This window comes from Ixodes scapularis, unplaced genomic scaffold, assembly GCF_016920785.2.
Source record: "Ixodes scapularis isolate PalLabHiFi unplaced genomic scaffold, ASM1692078v2 PGA_scaffold7__128_contigs__length_106722199, whole genome shotgun sequence".
NCBI classification, from domain to species: Eukaryota; Metazoa; Arthropoda; class Arachnida; order Ixodida; family Ixodidae; genus Ixodes; species Ixodes scapularis.
The window spans coordinates 88,860,699-88,875,765 of record NW_024609882.1 but is presented as its reverse complement, the minus strand read 5'-3'; the positions used below and the strand labels follow the sequence as shown (position 1 = coordinate 88,875,765).

At 48.2% G+C, this 15,067-nt stretch overlaps 1 protein-coding gene across 1 annotated transcript; it reads right to left on the bottom strand.

The window, feature by feature from the left end:
* Window positions 1-265: 265 nt before the first annotated feature.
* Window positions 266-7,972, bottom strand: LOC115328197 (protein ALP1-like). Its single transcript, XM_040211008.1, has 4 exons — window positions 7,923-7,972; window positions 6,601-6,702; window positions 5,887-6,016; window positions 266-1,135 (listed from the first exon to the last, which is right to left on the bottom strand). Exons 1-4 carry the CDS (start codon window positions 7,970-7,972, stop codon window positions 266-268), a joined length of 1,152 nt encoding a protein of 383 aa, XP_040066942.1.
* Window positions 7,973-15,067: the final 7,095 nt, after the last annotated feature.

The following is a 15,067-nucleotide window of genomic DNA, read 5'->3' as shown; positions in this document are numbered from 1 at the left end:
CAGTTCAAGACTTGTGGAGCCAAAAATTAAAAATGTGCTGATTACACGAGAAAAAAAAAGTCAAAATATTGATGCCTGTTGTGGAGTATGCGAGTAAATACGGTATAGTCGGTGACAGGTCAAGAACGAAGTGGAAGCTGCTCCCACCCCTTTCCACTTCAGTGGAGAGGAGCTCACCTTTCGCGCGGTCGCTCTGCCGAAGTGGAACGAGGTGGGAGGAGCTTCCACTTCGTTCTTGACCTGTCACTTACTATAGTCGGGCATCCTAGGCATTAGGTGCTGCCGGTGCCGCTCCCCTCAACACCATATTGTATTGCCATGGGACCTCGCCACGACGGCTGCAGAAGTACTTCATGTACTTCTCACGGACACTTTTGGCAACTGTTGCATGCGTGTTGGAGCTGACACGCCCCACATCCGAGAGAGCAGTGCCGTCAGCACTCTCAACCCGCCAGCGGCCGTTGGTGATCTGGCCCGGGTGACCTTCCTTGTCAGTGTCAACGTACCCAGTAGGGCAGTAGAGGCGCTCCCCCCGCTCACTCTCGTCCGATGCCCTGAGATAGTTGTGGAGGCTGACACATGCCCAGACAACGGCCTCCAAGGTCTTCGCGGACGCCTGGATTGGTTGTCTGAATGTGCGCCAACGCGCCACAAGTATCCCAAAGGTATTCTCAATGACGCGCCTTGCTCGAGAGAGCCTGTAGTTAAACACTTTCTGTGGTAACTTCAGGCCCTTACGAGGAAAGGGGCGCATCAGATTTGTGAGCAGGGGAAACGCCTCGTCCCCCACAAACACAAATGGGAGCTTCGTCCTTGTGTCGGGCAGGTGCGCTGGCGGAGGCAGGCCTGCTGTGTCCGACAGGATCCGCTCGCCCATCTCGGAGTTGCGGAACACACCGCCATCGCTGTACCGCCCAGGCTGCCCGACGTCCACCAGGGTGAACTTGTAGCTCGCATCGCAGCAGGCCATCAGCACAATGCTGTGAAAGCCTTTGTAATTGAATGTGTCGGAGCCTGCACCTGGTAGAGCCTCAATTGCCACGTGCTTTCCATCCAGGGCCCCGACACAGTTCGGGAAGTTCCACTGAGTGCTGAAGCCTGCTGCGATGCGCTCCCACTGGGCAGTATTGGGTACCTAGAAAAACGGGAGTCCACAATAAATTAAATGGCATCAGCAGCTAATGATTAAGTTTTTAAAAGCTTCAAGTTGTGGAACTGTATGACTGCATATTTTTTGGAGCTTGGCTTTTCTGCTAGCTGTTGTTTAAACACTTGAAGAGCATAGGGCCGGCTATCAAGATCAAACAAGTGGGTTCCTCTGAAATTTTCATAGTCAACCATTTGTATAAAAGCTGCAGCACATATTAAACATGCCCTCTGAATGTATCTGTAACCATGTTGCCACAATATTATTCTGGTGTGAATTGATGAAGAGCTCGCATCCCCATCAATGGTTGCTGCTCTCCTAACAAGGGTATGATGTAACCTAACTCGGGACTGGGGCATGAAAGAGAAAAAAACTTATACATGGAAGAGGGTGAATAAAAGGGAAGACGAAACTCGGCTAAATGAAGTGGTACTGAACTTGAGAAAAATTTAGACATTTATGTTTCTCTGTAATGCGAAATTGGAGCGCAGCTCTTAAGGTGTTCCGATTTGAATAGGTGTTTTTTTTTTCTACCTGTAAATAATGCATAAGTACACACCACTTATTCAAAATAGGTAATTGCGTGCCCTCTATAACACCTCCGTACCCCTCTGCCCTCCTCCCCCTCTGTACCCTCCCCTCCTCCTCCATATCCTCTTCTTTCCTCTGCACCCTCCTCCTCCTCCCTCCCCTCCTCTGAATAATATAGAATAGTATATTTTTTCTTCCTCCTCCTCCGGTTATGCTGACGCCGACGGTGATGGCGACGCCACGAAATGCGGGAATGGGCGCCTAAGAACTGCGGTCTAAAAACACTTAAGTTGTCTTTCTTTTGCCCCACGACCACGAATATCTAAATTATTTTTCAATCTAGAGGGTCTCACTATCTGCCTAATAAGCAGCTACGTGCCCAGCGAGAGCACCAATACATCTCAGTATCTTTATTCTGAAATACTTTTTTGAGCATCTCTGCCCAGCCCTGCTGGTGGGAACCGAGACGACAGTCGAGGCTATGGGGCTGTAACTTCAGGATCGTTGGGGACTTGACAAATGTGCGAGTCATAGCCCACTAAACTGTGGGACGAGGGACAGCCCATGGCTTCGACAGATTTCAAAATTATTAGCCGGCCCTTTCTTAAGGGTGAGGAGGATGTAGGACTCAAAAGTACATGACAGGTGACGGGTTCAGACTTTTGGCTTCTTTGGAATTTGACTGAAATAACAACCGTCCCCTATTGTGTACACAATGTGCATATAATTCGTAAAGTGAAATAAATAGTATTCTATTACAAAACCTCTCCCTAAAGCCACCTTCTTCGTGCACCACCTGCCAAGCTTCCACCTCAAGGAACAAGACAACATGCAATATCAGTTGGACGAAGCAGTCCACCATGAGTGCCACCTCCCGAACAAAGCTGTGCCACAGCTCTGATCGCTTCGCATAAAATTTCTGTTCAACATTTGTGCGTTGCTGTGGAGTGTGTAAACGCCAGAGGAAAGTGAAATGTAGAGACATTCAAATATTTTCAAGCAAAATTCGCCTTCGAGAGGGTGATCAACACCCGACTGACGAAGTATATCGAAAGGCACTCACTCTTGGCAAACACTCAGTTCGGCTTCCGGCCACACACGTCTACACAGGACGTCCTATGGATTTATAAGGACCTACTGGAGAACTTCCAAAGGGTCAGGCGCTCTGCATCGTCATATTGTAACTGAACGGGGGGCTTTCACAACGTCACACACGCCAGCCTACCTCGAGGGCCTGAACGGTGTGCAGTGCGGCAAAAGAATTTACAACTACATGAGAAGCTTTCTGTGAGGTGACAGGCCTTTCTGATGCTCGGCACCATCACGTCCCAGCCAATCACCTTGGCCAAAGAGGGACGCCTTAAGGCGTCGTGCTGTCCCCACTCCTGTTCAACCTGGCCATGCGAGATGTCCCGGCAAAGCTAAACAAGATACCAAGGATCGAACAAGCCACCTATGCTGACGGCGTCACCATCTGCTGCAAGACGGGCAGAGATACCGAAGTCGAGGAATGGCTGCAAAGGGCAGTGAATGCAGTCGCGGCGTATGCGAAGAACAGGAGGCTCGAGAGCGCTCGGGAGAAATCGAAGCTGCTCGTGTTCCGCAATCCCTGGAAAAGATCCATTAGGATCATCAACATCAAACTCGACAACCAACCGATACCAAAGCCTAGCATGGTCCAGATCCTAGGGCAGAATATTCCCCAGGGCAAAGGTACCTAACATGGTGGCTATTCGGAAGCTGGCTACCTCGACCGAACAAGTGGCTGGTACGCTGTGAAGAACATGCAACAGGAGGCACAAACTTAAGGAGAAAGAAACGACCCAGCTGGTGCAGCCTACCTTGCCCTCACAGTGACCGAACTGGGAGAGTTGAACGTCACGATTAAGAAGGCCTTCAAGCGGGCACTGGGAGAGCGAGATCATACACACCGAGCGGCTCGTGGAGTTGGGTGTACACAACACTTTGGAGGAACTGAGAGACGCACAGATTGCAGCACAACTCAAACGGCCGGACGGGATGGCCAATGGCTGCTTGGGAAGCTGAACTTGGAAGCTCATGGGAGCCGGGCCCCTCCATCCAAGGACCTTCCTCGAGAAGTCGGAGCCAGGATCAAGATCAGTAGAATACCGAAAAACATGCATCCGGAGGGAGCCACAGACAGGAGAAGAGCAAGATCCGAGGCCCTGGGGCGCACGTGGGATTGCAGGAGCGGAACCGCATACATAGACGCGGCCCAGGGACACGACGGAATCGCAACGGCGGCCATGATGTCGTCGGACAGCGAGAAGACGATCAGTGCAGCGTCAGTGAAGAAGATCAAGTCTACAACCCCCATTGAGATGGTGGCCATAGCTCTGCCCGTCACTTGGAACCCGAAAGTGACTGTGCTTACAGACTCTCAGGCAGCGTGTCGAAACTTGGAGGCGGGCTCTGTCGGACCCGTAGCAGCAAGACTGGCTCGAAAGCACCCACCGGAGTCGGTACATGTCGTGTGGACACAGGGCTACATAAGACGCAGGGGGAACGAGGCGGCTCACGCCACGGCCCAATGTTTACTTCCCAAACGGGCCTTCCGCTCCCGCTGCGACGAAGCATCATACTCCGAACGACTAAATGCCACACGACTCGCCAGGTGGCGATTCCCTCTTCCATATAAGAATCTCTCGAAAGAAGAACACGTTATACGAAGACTGTAGACGAATTCACAACCAGCGCGAGAAAGACTCAATGCGTGGTACCCGTCGTCCCTCCCGTCTCCCGCATGCACACACTGCGGGTGCGAACGAGCCGAGGCTCATCTCGTCGTGTCGGCCTGTCAGAAGATCCGAGGCCTAGTGCCATTCGCGAATCCGAAGACAGAACAATGGGAGGCCGTGTTACGCAGCAAGGACCTCAACCAACAGCTACTGCTGCAACGAGAGTGGCGATAGCGTCCAAGGCCGGTGGAGCCCCCGAATAGGGCAGCCACCCATCGTTTCCCTTTTTTCTATATTCTTATTCGATTCAATAAGGGAGGTTTTTAACAACAACAACCACACTCGTCTAAAACTTGAGTGTACAAATCGTCTCTTGGGAATGTTTACTGCACAACTAGGCTGGTGCACCATGGACGTAATGGGGCACAAAGAAAACAGATATTTTGGTGCTAGCACCGATCTATGCATGAGCATATAGAAAAGAAAAGGAAATATGCCAAGAGCATAATTATACTGTGATCCGTAAGATTTTGATGCCGCCATGCAAACAGCCAGCTTTTATGGAGGGACGCCATTGTAGTGACTCTCGTGTCATCTATCTGTCACATGACGGGTTACCCCTAACCTCTGGACCGGGCTTCTACGCTAAGGTCAAGGGTCCATTCAGCTCTCCCATTTCACATTGACGCAAGCATTTGATCGCAGCTGAATAGCGGTGGCTAGCCATGCCACGGGCCAGATGCCTGGAAGATGGGGGCCCCAGTGAAATTACGGAATGGTACAGTTGTCACAAAAACTGTGTGAAACAATCTTGACCTGTGCAGATTTCTTAAAAGGGCCTGTTCATAACATGACGAATCTGATGTTTATACTGTGTCGACCAATACTGCACAAGTGCGATAAAAGTGCTAACCCAACGCAGCTCTAACAAGATGAATTTGCAATTTACAGCATCCCTATTGATATTGTGTCGGCACGAAGCCAAGACACGGTGGGCAATTAAGCGGTGGCCAGCAGAACCTAACTACCTCTTCCTACACCTATAGAAAAAGTGGGTATATCCCGTCACATGACTGAGTAGTTAGCGCTTGCCCGCCATAGCTAAGTGCTCCAGTGGCAGTGTGCACTTACATTGTATGTCGCTTTGCTGTGAACCTGCATTTTACTTCTTTTTTTTTTTTGGCTTTTGCCGAGCATCTACATTTTACGTCACATTGTGGCTAGTGAAGATGGCGGACGTGTTCAGTTTTCAAACTGGAACAATCTGATGTGACGAGATGTTTCATAAAGTAAACTGAATAAAAGATTGTTGCACAAAAGTATGCGTGGTTTCCAGCAGAGCTTTTGACATTGAGGGCAAGGCAGGTGGGGAAACTGTTGGTTAAAAATGTTATACAGTGGCATACATTTTGTTTGTTCACTCAAAACCACAAAAGGATTTAGAAAATAGAAATATCTTTTGGCAGCAAAGTTTTTCTACCTTAAAAGAGGTGAAAATGGGGTACCTACAGGGCGATAGAGGGGTTCCAATACTGCACGCAGGGCCTCGCAGGTCTCTTGGATGATCTCACTTGCGGTAGACCGCCCTATCCGAAAGGTCATCGCACAGATGGCCTGGGATGCTCCATGAGCAAGGTACCTGAAATGTTAACAAGCAACTGTAGCCTAGACAAATGCAAAATGACTGGTTGCAACTGCAGAGAGAGTGGTTATATTATAAGCATTATACTACATGTCGCAAGTTGTATGTGATGCGGGAAGAGGCATGTGCATATGGCTTCCGAAAGCACCTAGTATGATCACTCGCTCAAAACTTTCTAACAAATTAACTAAAGTGACGTGAGGCTCCCAGGCATCAAACCTAGGGCCCTTTGCGTAAAACCCAAGTGCATGAGCCACTCGGCCACGCATGCGGCAATATTTAGGTCTCTCTGTTTACTGTACCCCTTTTGAAAGCAATGTCTGCTGCGCTTTCAAACACCGTTGTTTCGTTTCATGTTCGCTAAACTGAACCATCGTGAACAAATCCACTAATATTATCTATTAAATTATTAGTCCTTAACAACAGCTGAAATTAAGAAATCAGGATTTTATTCTTCCCTCGGCCAAAGGTGAGGGGACGTTGATTGCACCAATTGAACGAATAGGTATGGGCCTATTTTTGAAATAGTGCTCAAGTCTTGTGTGACAGAACTCGTTAGTGGAGCAGTAGCTATGACATACCTGATTGTCAGGGCCAACCTTTCAGCTGGTGGTATGGGCTCCCTCCAGAAGGTTGTCTCCTTCTGTAGGCTGGGGCCGACCAGCGAGAGGAGGTGGTCGAATCTGCAGACCAAGAGGTTTTAGTGCTATTGCAATAACCATGAATGCCTCGAGACCTATAAACCAGGGCATTTCATAATTGTTGCAAACAAAGATAGGAGGCTCTGCTGTCTTATTTTGGTAAGATGGCGACCCAACAGTTGCTGTGCATTAAAAAGAGAAAGAAAAGTGTCAATTTAAGTGGATGTACACAGCATGAACACGACATCCGTCCTTTTCTGCAATTTTCTGAGACGACACATTCCGGAGCCACAACTTCAAATCCTTTGAATAGTGCTCAGAGTAAGCGCGGTCTGCCACATTAATTGGATGATCAATTTTTAAAAATATATTGGATGATACAATTTAATTGGATGATACAATTTTTTAAAAATATATAAAATACAGATTGCTTGTTTGTGCTATTCGCACTATGGTGCAGGCACACAATGCACAGTGTAAATAACCTCACAATTGTTATCTTTCATTACTCTTACTAGATACTGTGATCGAATTATGCACTTTGTAGAAAGTAATGCGATTCCTCGAGCAGGACTAGGCAGAGAAAAATCGAGGTTTGCAGGCGCGCTAAACTAAAAGTTTGGTTCTCTGAACTGGTGAAAGTGTGTTAAGTAACATTAGAATGTAAATAATGTCTGGAGACTGCACTCCCAGTTATAACCTTCAAACGTTCTCAATAGGTCTGCCTAACACTTACTGCTTTTTAAAGATAAAAACCTTGTGCCGTCATCCCAAATTCAACATTTCGCAACTACATCAATGACATGCACTTCTATTGCATAAATAATTTCGTGTTATAGATACGCTCGTGCACTAGTCAGACGGAATTCCTCATTTGATTCATACATGAACACTGCTGAGGTGTTCTGAAACGTAACGCCGTCACTGAGTAACGCCGTCACTGAAGTTAAACCGCCGAGTAATTGCCGATGACCTAAAACAGAAGTGCGCGTGATTGCAGGGAAGTCAAAACAAAACTCAGTAATGCTATGCGACCAGCAAATCATTTTTGACACCTCTTGCAACTTGCAAGGCAGCTAGTAATCCAGCTGTATTTCTAGCGGTAGCCACAAGGATAGTGCCAAACCCTACAAAATCGGGTGACACCGTGGCAGCAGAAAATTAGCGATGCAAATTCGGCACCTCCATGCACCGCAGAACCCTACATGAAAAACTGGGACAAATCCTTCTTACCAAAGTTTCTTCTACATACTCATCTCTGCCTCGTCATTCTGAAGTACAGAAAAAAGTCTTGCCCGCTGTCCAAACGCATGTCGCGAACTAAATTATGGTATTCACCGAACGTTTCGCGGGAGCGGAGGAGTGATCGAACCCACTCGCGGCCGGGGTGGCGCCGTCGCTGGAGCAAGATCATGGCTGTGGTAGCCCGCACAACCAGGGGCCGTCTCACTGCCGGCCTGCGCAATGTAGCCCCGCACGCAGTCCAGGAAGAGATTCCTGAGGTTTTCTGTTTGTTGGAACCTCGACAACCCGGGGGGACACGGAAAAGTCGCGACGCTACCGCTGGACGCCGCCATGTTCGTTGTGATCATAGTTGCTTGAGTTCATTCGCTCTGCAAGTCGCGGTTTCGATTGGTGCGCCGCAAGAGCCGATAGCAAGCTCCTATTGGTTCTTGACTGCGGCGGACGGCGCTTCGACGCAACTGTGTGTACAAGCTCTCCGCAAGCGTACTCCGCATCGGTCCGCAGTTGCGCTTCCGTAGCCGAACGCACCGCAGTCAAACGCAAGTGTCTGAACTGGCCTTTAAGGCCAGTTCAGACACTTGCTTGCGACGGCGAGGACGCAAGCCCCGCGTCGCCGCACGTGACGACGGACGACGTTCTTTCCCACGAACACCGGCAGTGCCTCTTCAAACCGAGAGTACTGCGCGTGGTTGCCGACCGATCCTCGCTTCAAATAACGTGCCCATTCGCGGAGCGAGTTTCTTGGCGGTTGTACACAGCTTACGATGGACCGGAACTGGGGCTACAAGTCGTAGCAGCCAATCCAGCGCATATGAAGGTACCACGTGACTACGCGCCACGTGCTTCGTTGTGTCTGTCCTAAAGCTGACGTGCCGCTCACGCGGCATTGGATTGGCTCCGATAGCTCGTAGGGTCCTCTGCGGTCCATCGTAAGGAGAAACGGAACATACCAGGAACCCGGGGCAAAGGAGGGTCAAGGAAGAGAGGTAACGAAGGGGGAATTAAAGAAAAACAAAGACCCTCAAAGAAAGAATGAGAGAGAGAGTGAGGAGACCCGTCCGCGCGCGTGGAAGACCTGCAGGTGTCTGCGCCCTGTTTACCCGGCAGGCTTTTGCGGGTTGAATTTGCGGGGAGCAGGCGTTTTTTCTTTTTCTTTTTTTGTCTCGCCACCGTGAATAGGGTGCCTTCGTACGCATTCGCTTCTGCGGAGTGTCGACATCTCCGCGATTTCACTGCCCGACCTTTTTCTTTTATTTATTTATTTTATTTTTTTGTTTATGGAGAGTATACGTGCTTTGGCATCTCTCGGTGCGAGCCCGCAATTTTGGCTATAGACAAGTGCGCGAAGACCGCTCTGTTTACAAACACGGTTTTTGCTTTGCCCACACCGGGTGTGGGCACTGCGGAATCGCAGCGCCTCGTTTTTGAAGAGAAGCCGCCTCTGCGTGTGCGCCGTACTCAAGGCAGCGCCACCGCAAAGGCCAACGCAGAGGGACGGCGTCCGAGCCGCCGTGTCGGTGTATACTTCGTTTCACGTCATGTGCGAGCGAAGTCAAAGCTAGAAGCGCGAGCCCAAGGCTCTGAGCGTGCCGGCTTCGCACGTGCGCTCCTGCACCAGAGGTGCTGTTACAAGCAGCATGCTCGCGCTTGTAGCGTTGGCTTCGCTCGCCCATAAGGTGAAACGAACTAGCCTTTTGATACCATATTCCCTCCCGAAATTGATTTATTTTTTTTTTATTTTTTAGTTGCACCAAACGTATTACATGAAAACAGGGATGGGCAAAATACATGCAAATATGTATCGAAATACAAATACAAAATACTTCGTCAAAATAGTATTTAATTACAAATCTAATTACATTTCCAAAAAAGCATTTAAGTACAAGATACAAATACAACCAAATGTATTTGGTCTCCTCCAAATACTTTTCCAAATACATTCCTCAAAATTTCCGTCAGCGACTTCAGGGCACCTGTAACGAGTTTCTGGGTATCTCATTTTAATTTTGCATTACACACTCGGGAGTTAGTGTGCGGGGCTGTAGTAACGTAATATAAATATAATAAAAAAATGTAATCAGCTTGGACATAATAGGTGAAAAAAGTACAGAGCTTTAAAGGGGCACTCAAGTGGTTTTTGAGTTCGTGTTTTGATGATGACAGCTGAATTTAGACACCCTAACATCCCTAAAAAACCAAAAAGTATACTCATACTGTGATTCTTTTTTTAATGAAAATGTAATTGAAGGCCGCCAAACCTCGGATCCATCCGAAAACGAAACCACTCTCATTGGTCCTCGCACACTTTTTAAAAGGATCTCGGGCCAATGGCGTTGGACGACGTTCCGTCGCGCAGTGATCCCGAGGTAGCCGCATCGGCCCAACCTCTTTGTCTTTCGAACTTCGACCATGGCGGAGTTCTCTACGCTCAAGGACCTGACGCCGTTAGGGGTTGAAATTCTTCGGCGGACAGCCGACCCGGGATGATTTCCTATGACGCCACTCCGACGTGCGATATGGGTAGCTAACCTCGTCGAGCACAACTTTGTGTCCGAAAGTTCCGGAACGCGCTAATTGGACTCTCGCGACGCTGACGTCAAGCCGAGCGAGGTGTCAATCATCCAAGCACTCTCGGTGCTCAAATTCCAGCGAAAATGTAAAGCCCAAAGTCGTAGCGAGCCCCATCGAAGCGCGTGCGAGCAACACCGTGGTGCCAGCCGATTGAACGGCTGCACTGATGACGTCTCGCCCGAGTGTCCCTACATCCCTACGCCGCGTTAGAGTCAATGATGCGTAGATTGTACCTAGGCGGCCGGTAAATACTCTGAACTTTCTCGTCGCAAGATCGTCATTTGTGGAAGTTATTGGTGACGACAAAGTGACGTTTTACAACTTTGGGAAGGAGTTATTTGAGGCCAAAATCTTCGCTTCGGAATCGAGGCGAAGATCGAACTTTGTGATGTTGTGGAGCCGTGCGCGGTGTACGCGGGCGGCTTTATAGAGCTCATCTTCCGCCACTGTCAACAACGCCACCGAGGTCACCCACAGGCGGTTTGTGTAGCGACGTCGGTAATGTCTGAGAGATGAGGGAAAACGGGGGATAACAAAAAAAAAAAGCCGAAGAAAGGGAAATAAAAAAAATTAAAGACGTTTACAAGTCTTTGTAATGCGAAATTAGAGCTCAACTCTTGAGGAGGAATAAGGGAGGGTACGGAGAGGAGGGTATTCCCCTCCTCCTCCCCTCTTCCTCTCCTCCCCTTCTCCTCCCATTCAGTTTCTCCGCTAAATTTAGCAGGGAAACGGACATCACATGGCAATCTAGCGGAGAAGTGAATTGGCGTTGAAGTCGGGTAGCTGGGAATTGAATTGGTGTTGAGGTCATGTGACGTCAATTTCGCGCTAAATTTAGCGGGCCGGTTACGCCGACGGCGACGCCCACGCCGCGAAACCCGGAAACGGGCGCCGAAGAGCTGCGCTCTAAATAAAAAATTAAGGTACGACCAACACACACACACACACACACACACGCCCACACACACGCACAAACAAATAGGAGTCTCAAGAAGGGCCGTAGAAATTGTTCGGGAGAGAGAGAGAGAGAGTAGGCGATGGTGGTGAAGAAGGGGGATATTCCTTTCCCCTAATATTTTATTATAACTCTCTGAAATGCTATGGTGGTTCGAGGCTGGGGCGATACCCCCCCCCCCCCTTCCACCCTTATGCCCCTTGCCCCCTCTTTCGACGCAACTGGGGGAGGGGGGGGCTAAATCCCCCCCCCCCCCCTTCCTCCTGTTTCGACGACCCTGCTTAGAGGTGTTCCAATTAGCAATGACGAGGAACAGCACAGCCTGCAATTTTCGAAATAACGGTTCAAGAGATTCTGGAATTAAAACGGCTCGCGTTCCATGAACTCAAGAGTGGCCATGGCAGACTTTCAAGCGAAAGACTCGTGCCAGGGCACGTATATAGTGTGCGGGCGCGTTCAGTGACGTCATTTTATAGTTGATACCTTTGACGATGGAGTCAGGATTATCAGTTTTGAACGACAAATTTGATGGTGCGTGTTCAAATCGACGATGTCAAGTTTAGTGTCCTTGCGTTCTTGAAGCATCACCGCCAATATTGACAACTTTTGTTTCCTTATTTCCGTTGATAAACATACTTAATCCCAAACCGACGGATCTTCGAATGTCTACCATAAAATGATTTTATCCCGCCGATGAAGGAACAACTGCCCGGAGGCGAAAATTGCCCGAAAGTGGACAATGGTGATTGGCTGGTTGTGACCACTTGTGACCTAGCCACGTCGGGCTACACTTCGGCCAGATTCGAAAGGCCGAGATAAATCAAAAGAACGGCAGGGACGCTTTTTAGTAAATTCTGCTTTATCGTCGAAAATAAGAACGATACCAGACTATCAACCTCGACGGTGTTGATTTTAAAATTCAATTCCCAAGCATCTATCGTGCTTTTTAGAGACCATCAAACATGACGGTCGCAGCTGATAATCTTTGTTGTGACGTCACACGCATGAGCCACGGTCGTCTCCGCGCGCTCTCTAGTGCTGCTCTTGTTCGGTGCCTAGGGAGGCGTAGGGATGTTTCGTCCCCTCAACGGAAATCGTCACGAAGACAGACGCATCTGCGGGTTTGTGAGAAAAGAAAACTTCGCAGCAATCTTCCGGCTCCTCCCCCCACTATGTCATAACACAAAGAATTTTTTTTTTTTTTTTTTGACGAGTTTAGCGATTTTGGACTATAGCAGCGCTTCGGAGTCATGTTCGGGTTCCGAGGACGACGAAACGCAGACCTTTTCGGGCGTTCTTCGATTTGCGGTTGGGGCTAGTCGTAACCAGAGCCGTATATGGTCGTAACCAAACCAACGTTTGACACCGCAGCGTTACCTCTGGTACGTGATGCCAAACGATGTCGCCACGTTGACTTTCGCCTCGGGAGAACGGGGGAAGGCTGGTTCAGACATGTGCAACGAGCGCGTACCTACGACTGCGTCCGTTGCAACCGGAACGACCGCAACGACCGCTCTGCGCCGCACCTATACACACACCTGCAACCACTACAAGCGCAGCGGGTCGTCAGCACAGCGACCGCTTCTATACGCCGCCGTCAGCTGGTTCAGCGGCCCCTCTAAAAAGTGGACGCACTGCTACTCAATTCCGTAGCAGAATATAGACAGACAGTTTTCTATAACCTAAAGCTTTATTATTATTTTTTCTTGATAGGCTTGCAGGGTACAGTGGATGAAAAAAAGAAAATAAAAAGATGCAAAAGTACAAATATCGCCACCACGCCTTTTCTACGATTATAAAAGACAATGTAATCTTAGCAGCGATATAGCAACGTAGAAATATGATTTTGTGATCAGATAGACGTTGCGAGCGTTCAGGATTGCTAACACTAATCACTTTTCTCCGGTGATGAAAACGAGTGAAAATTTGCATCCTTTATACGGTACGCGCCAGTAATACCCTGAACTTGAGCACACGCATGAAATGCGCCAAATAAGAAATCCGGGCGATGTTCGAGGACACAAATGCTTAGAAAGCACCACTGTAGTCGAAGTAAACAAACACGACGGCACGGGCGTTTCTGCTGTTTGAGAGTGCCGCCATGAGATCGCCGCACGAGTAGGTGGATCTTCCCTTCTAGTACGTGCTGGGTTATCATAGCGACACACGACGAAAATTCACAGTCAAGGATAGCGCTTTTACGCGGAACGATGAGCTTTCACTACGCCGTCCACGCCGACGATCACCACCGACGCCATGTTTGCAGATAGAAGGAGCCGGCTGGCCCGCGACCAGCACGACCGGCCTGCAACGCGCGGAGATACGTGCGCTTCCGCGCATCCCTGGGGAACGGGAAATTCACCCCCCGCAGAGGAAGGCAAGGAGAAAACGTAGTCCCTTGTTTGTGAAATGATAATTGCAGTATCGCGTATTCTAAACTAGAAATATTTTACGTCTTGTGAAATTATCATGCACAACATATTTAAATGAACTGAAAATTGTTTCTTTAGCGAAACTTTACAAGGACCGCCAAAATTTTCAAACATACGATAATTTCATTGGTCCTCGCAAGTACAGAAAAGAGTCCGCACGTATTTTATTCCTGCCTGATTAATAGGTGGTTCTGCCTTCTCAAACTGAAGATACTCATTAACTGACACTTCCATAATGCCATCGCACCAAAAAGTAGCTTCTCCAAAAACCGCGTGAGTGCCCCTTTAAGGAACTTTTTTTTTGTCGATTACATTTTGGTATAGGTCAACAAAGAACCGAGACGACCAAGACGCGCAGCACTGGCTAGAGAATATTTTATTGTTGCAACTCGCACCAGTTACGAAAATCTAGACGACCCGCGCATTTAGTATGTTCCAGGCAAAAGCATGGATGGAAATCAGGCTGGAAAGCATCACAAGTTGTCACAGGCACTTATTTAGCCAGTCTGCCTGTGAACGTCGATTTCGTCACTATTCTTGCCCTGGACTAGCACGGTCGTAATCACAAAGTCACTAAACGCTTGTGCTTGATTGAGGGACACTGCATTCGGTGCAGAACGTAGTTTTCTTGCTGTTCTGGACAGTGACAATAAATTTGATGGATGTATTTTAGCCCACAAAATTGTATTTAATTACAATTGTATTTGAAATACCCACGTTTTAGTATTTAAATACACACGTCAAATACATTACCCAATTTGTAATTAAATACAAATGCAAAATACACAAAGTATTTGAAATATGTATTTTAAATACTTGTATCTGAAATACTGCCCATCCCTGCATAAAAAATAAAAAAGGAATGACATTAGGACGCTTTTAATTTTGCCATTAGCTTACCCGACTTAGGGGTCACTAAGCGCAAGGTTGTTTGCAGAATTAGGTGACTAATTAACAGAGATATTTCATTAACATTTTAATTAACACTCTAAGACTTGCAAACAATAAAGTAAACCGATTGAGAAGTTCAAGTGAGCTGGTGGATGTTCATCGTGATCCCAGGTAGTCTAAGTGCCTGCATGCGCACATATAAAGTCGCATAAAGGTAGACCGTCCCTCCACGTTTTCCTCTTCCTTCCGTTTTTTTTGTTTTTTTTCTTTCTTTCATTAAACTTTCAAGTTGTATGATAAAGCCTCAAATTCA

Coding starts and splice junctions, on each gene's coding strand:
- LOC115328197 (XM_040211008.1), bottom strand. CDS start 7,972: ATGCGTTTGGACAGCGGGCAAGACTTTTTTCTGTACTTCAGAATGACG. Junction 6,703..7,922: donor CTGTACTTCAGAATGACGAG/GCAGAGATGAGT, acceptor CTTGGTCTGCAG/ATTCGACCACCTCCTCTCGC. Junction 1,136..5,886: donor TGGAACCCCTCTATCGCCCT/GTAGGTACCCCA, acceptor CCGTTTTTCTAG/GTACCCAATACTGCCCAGTG.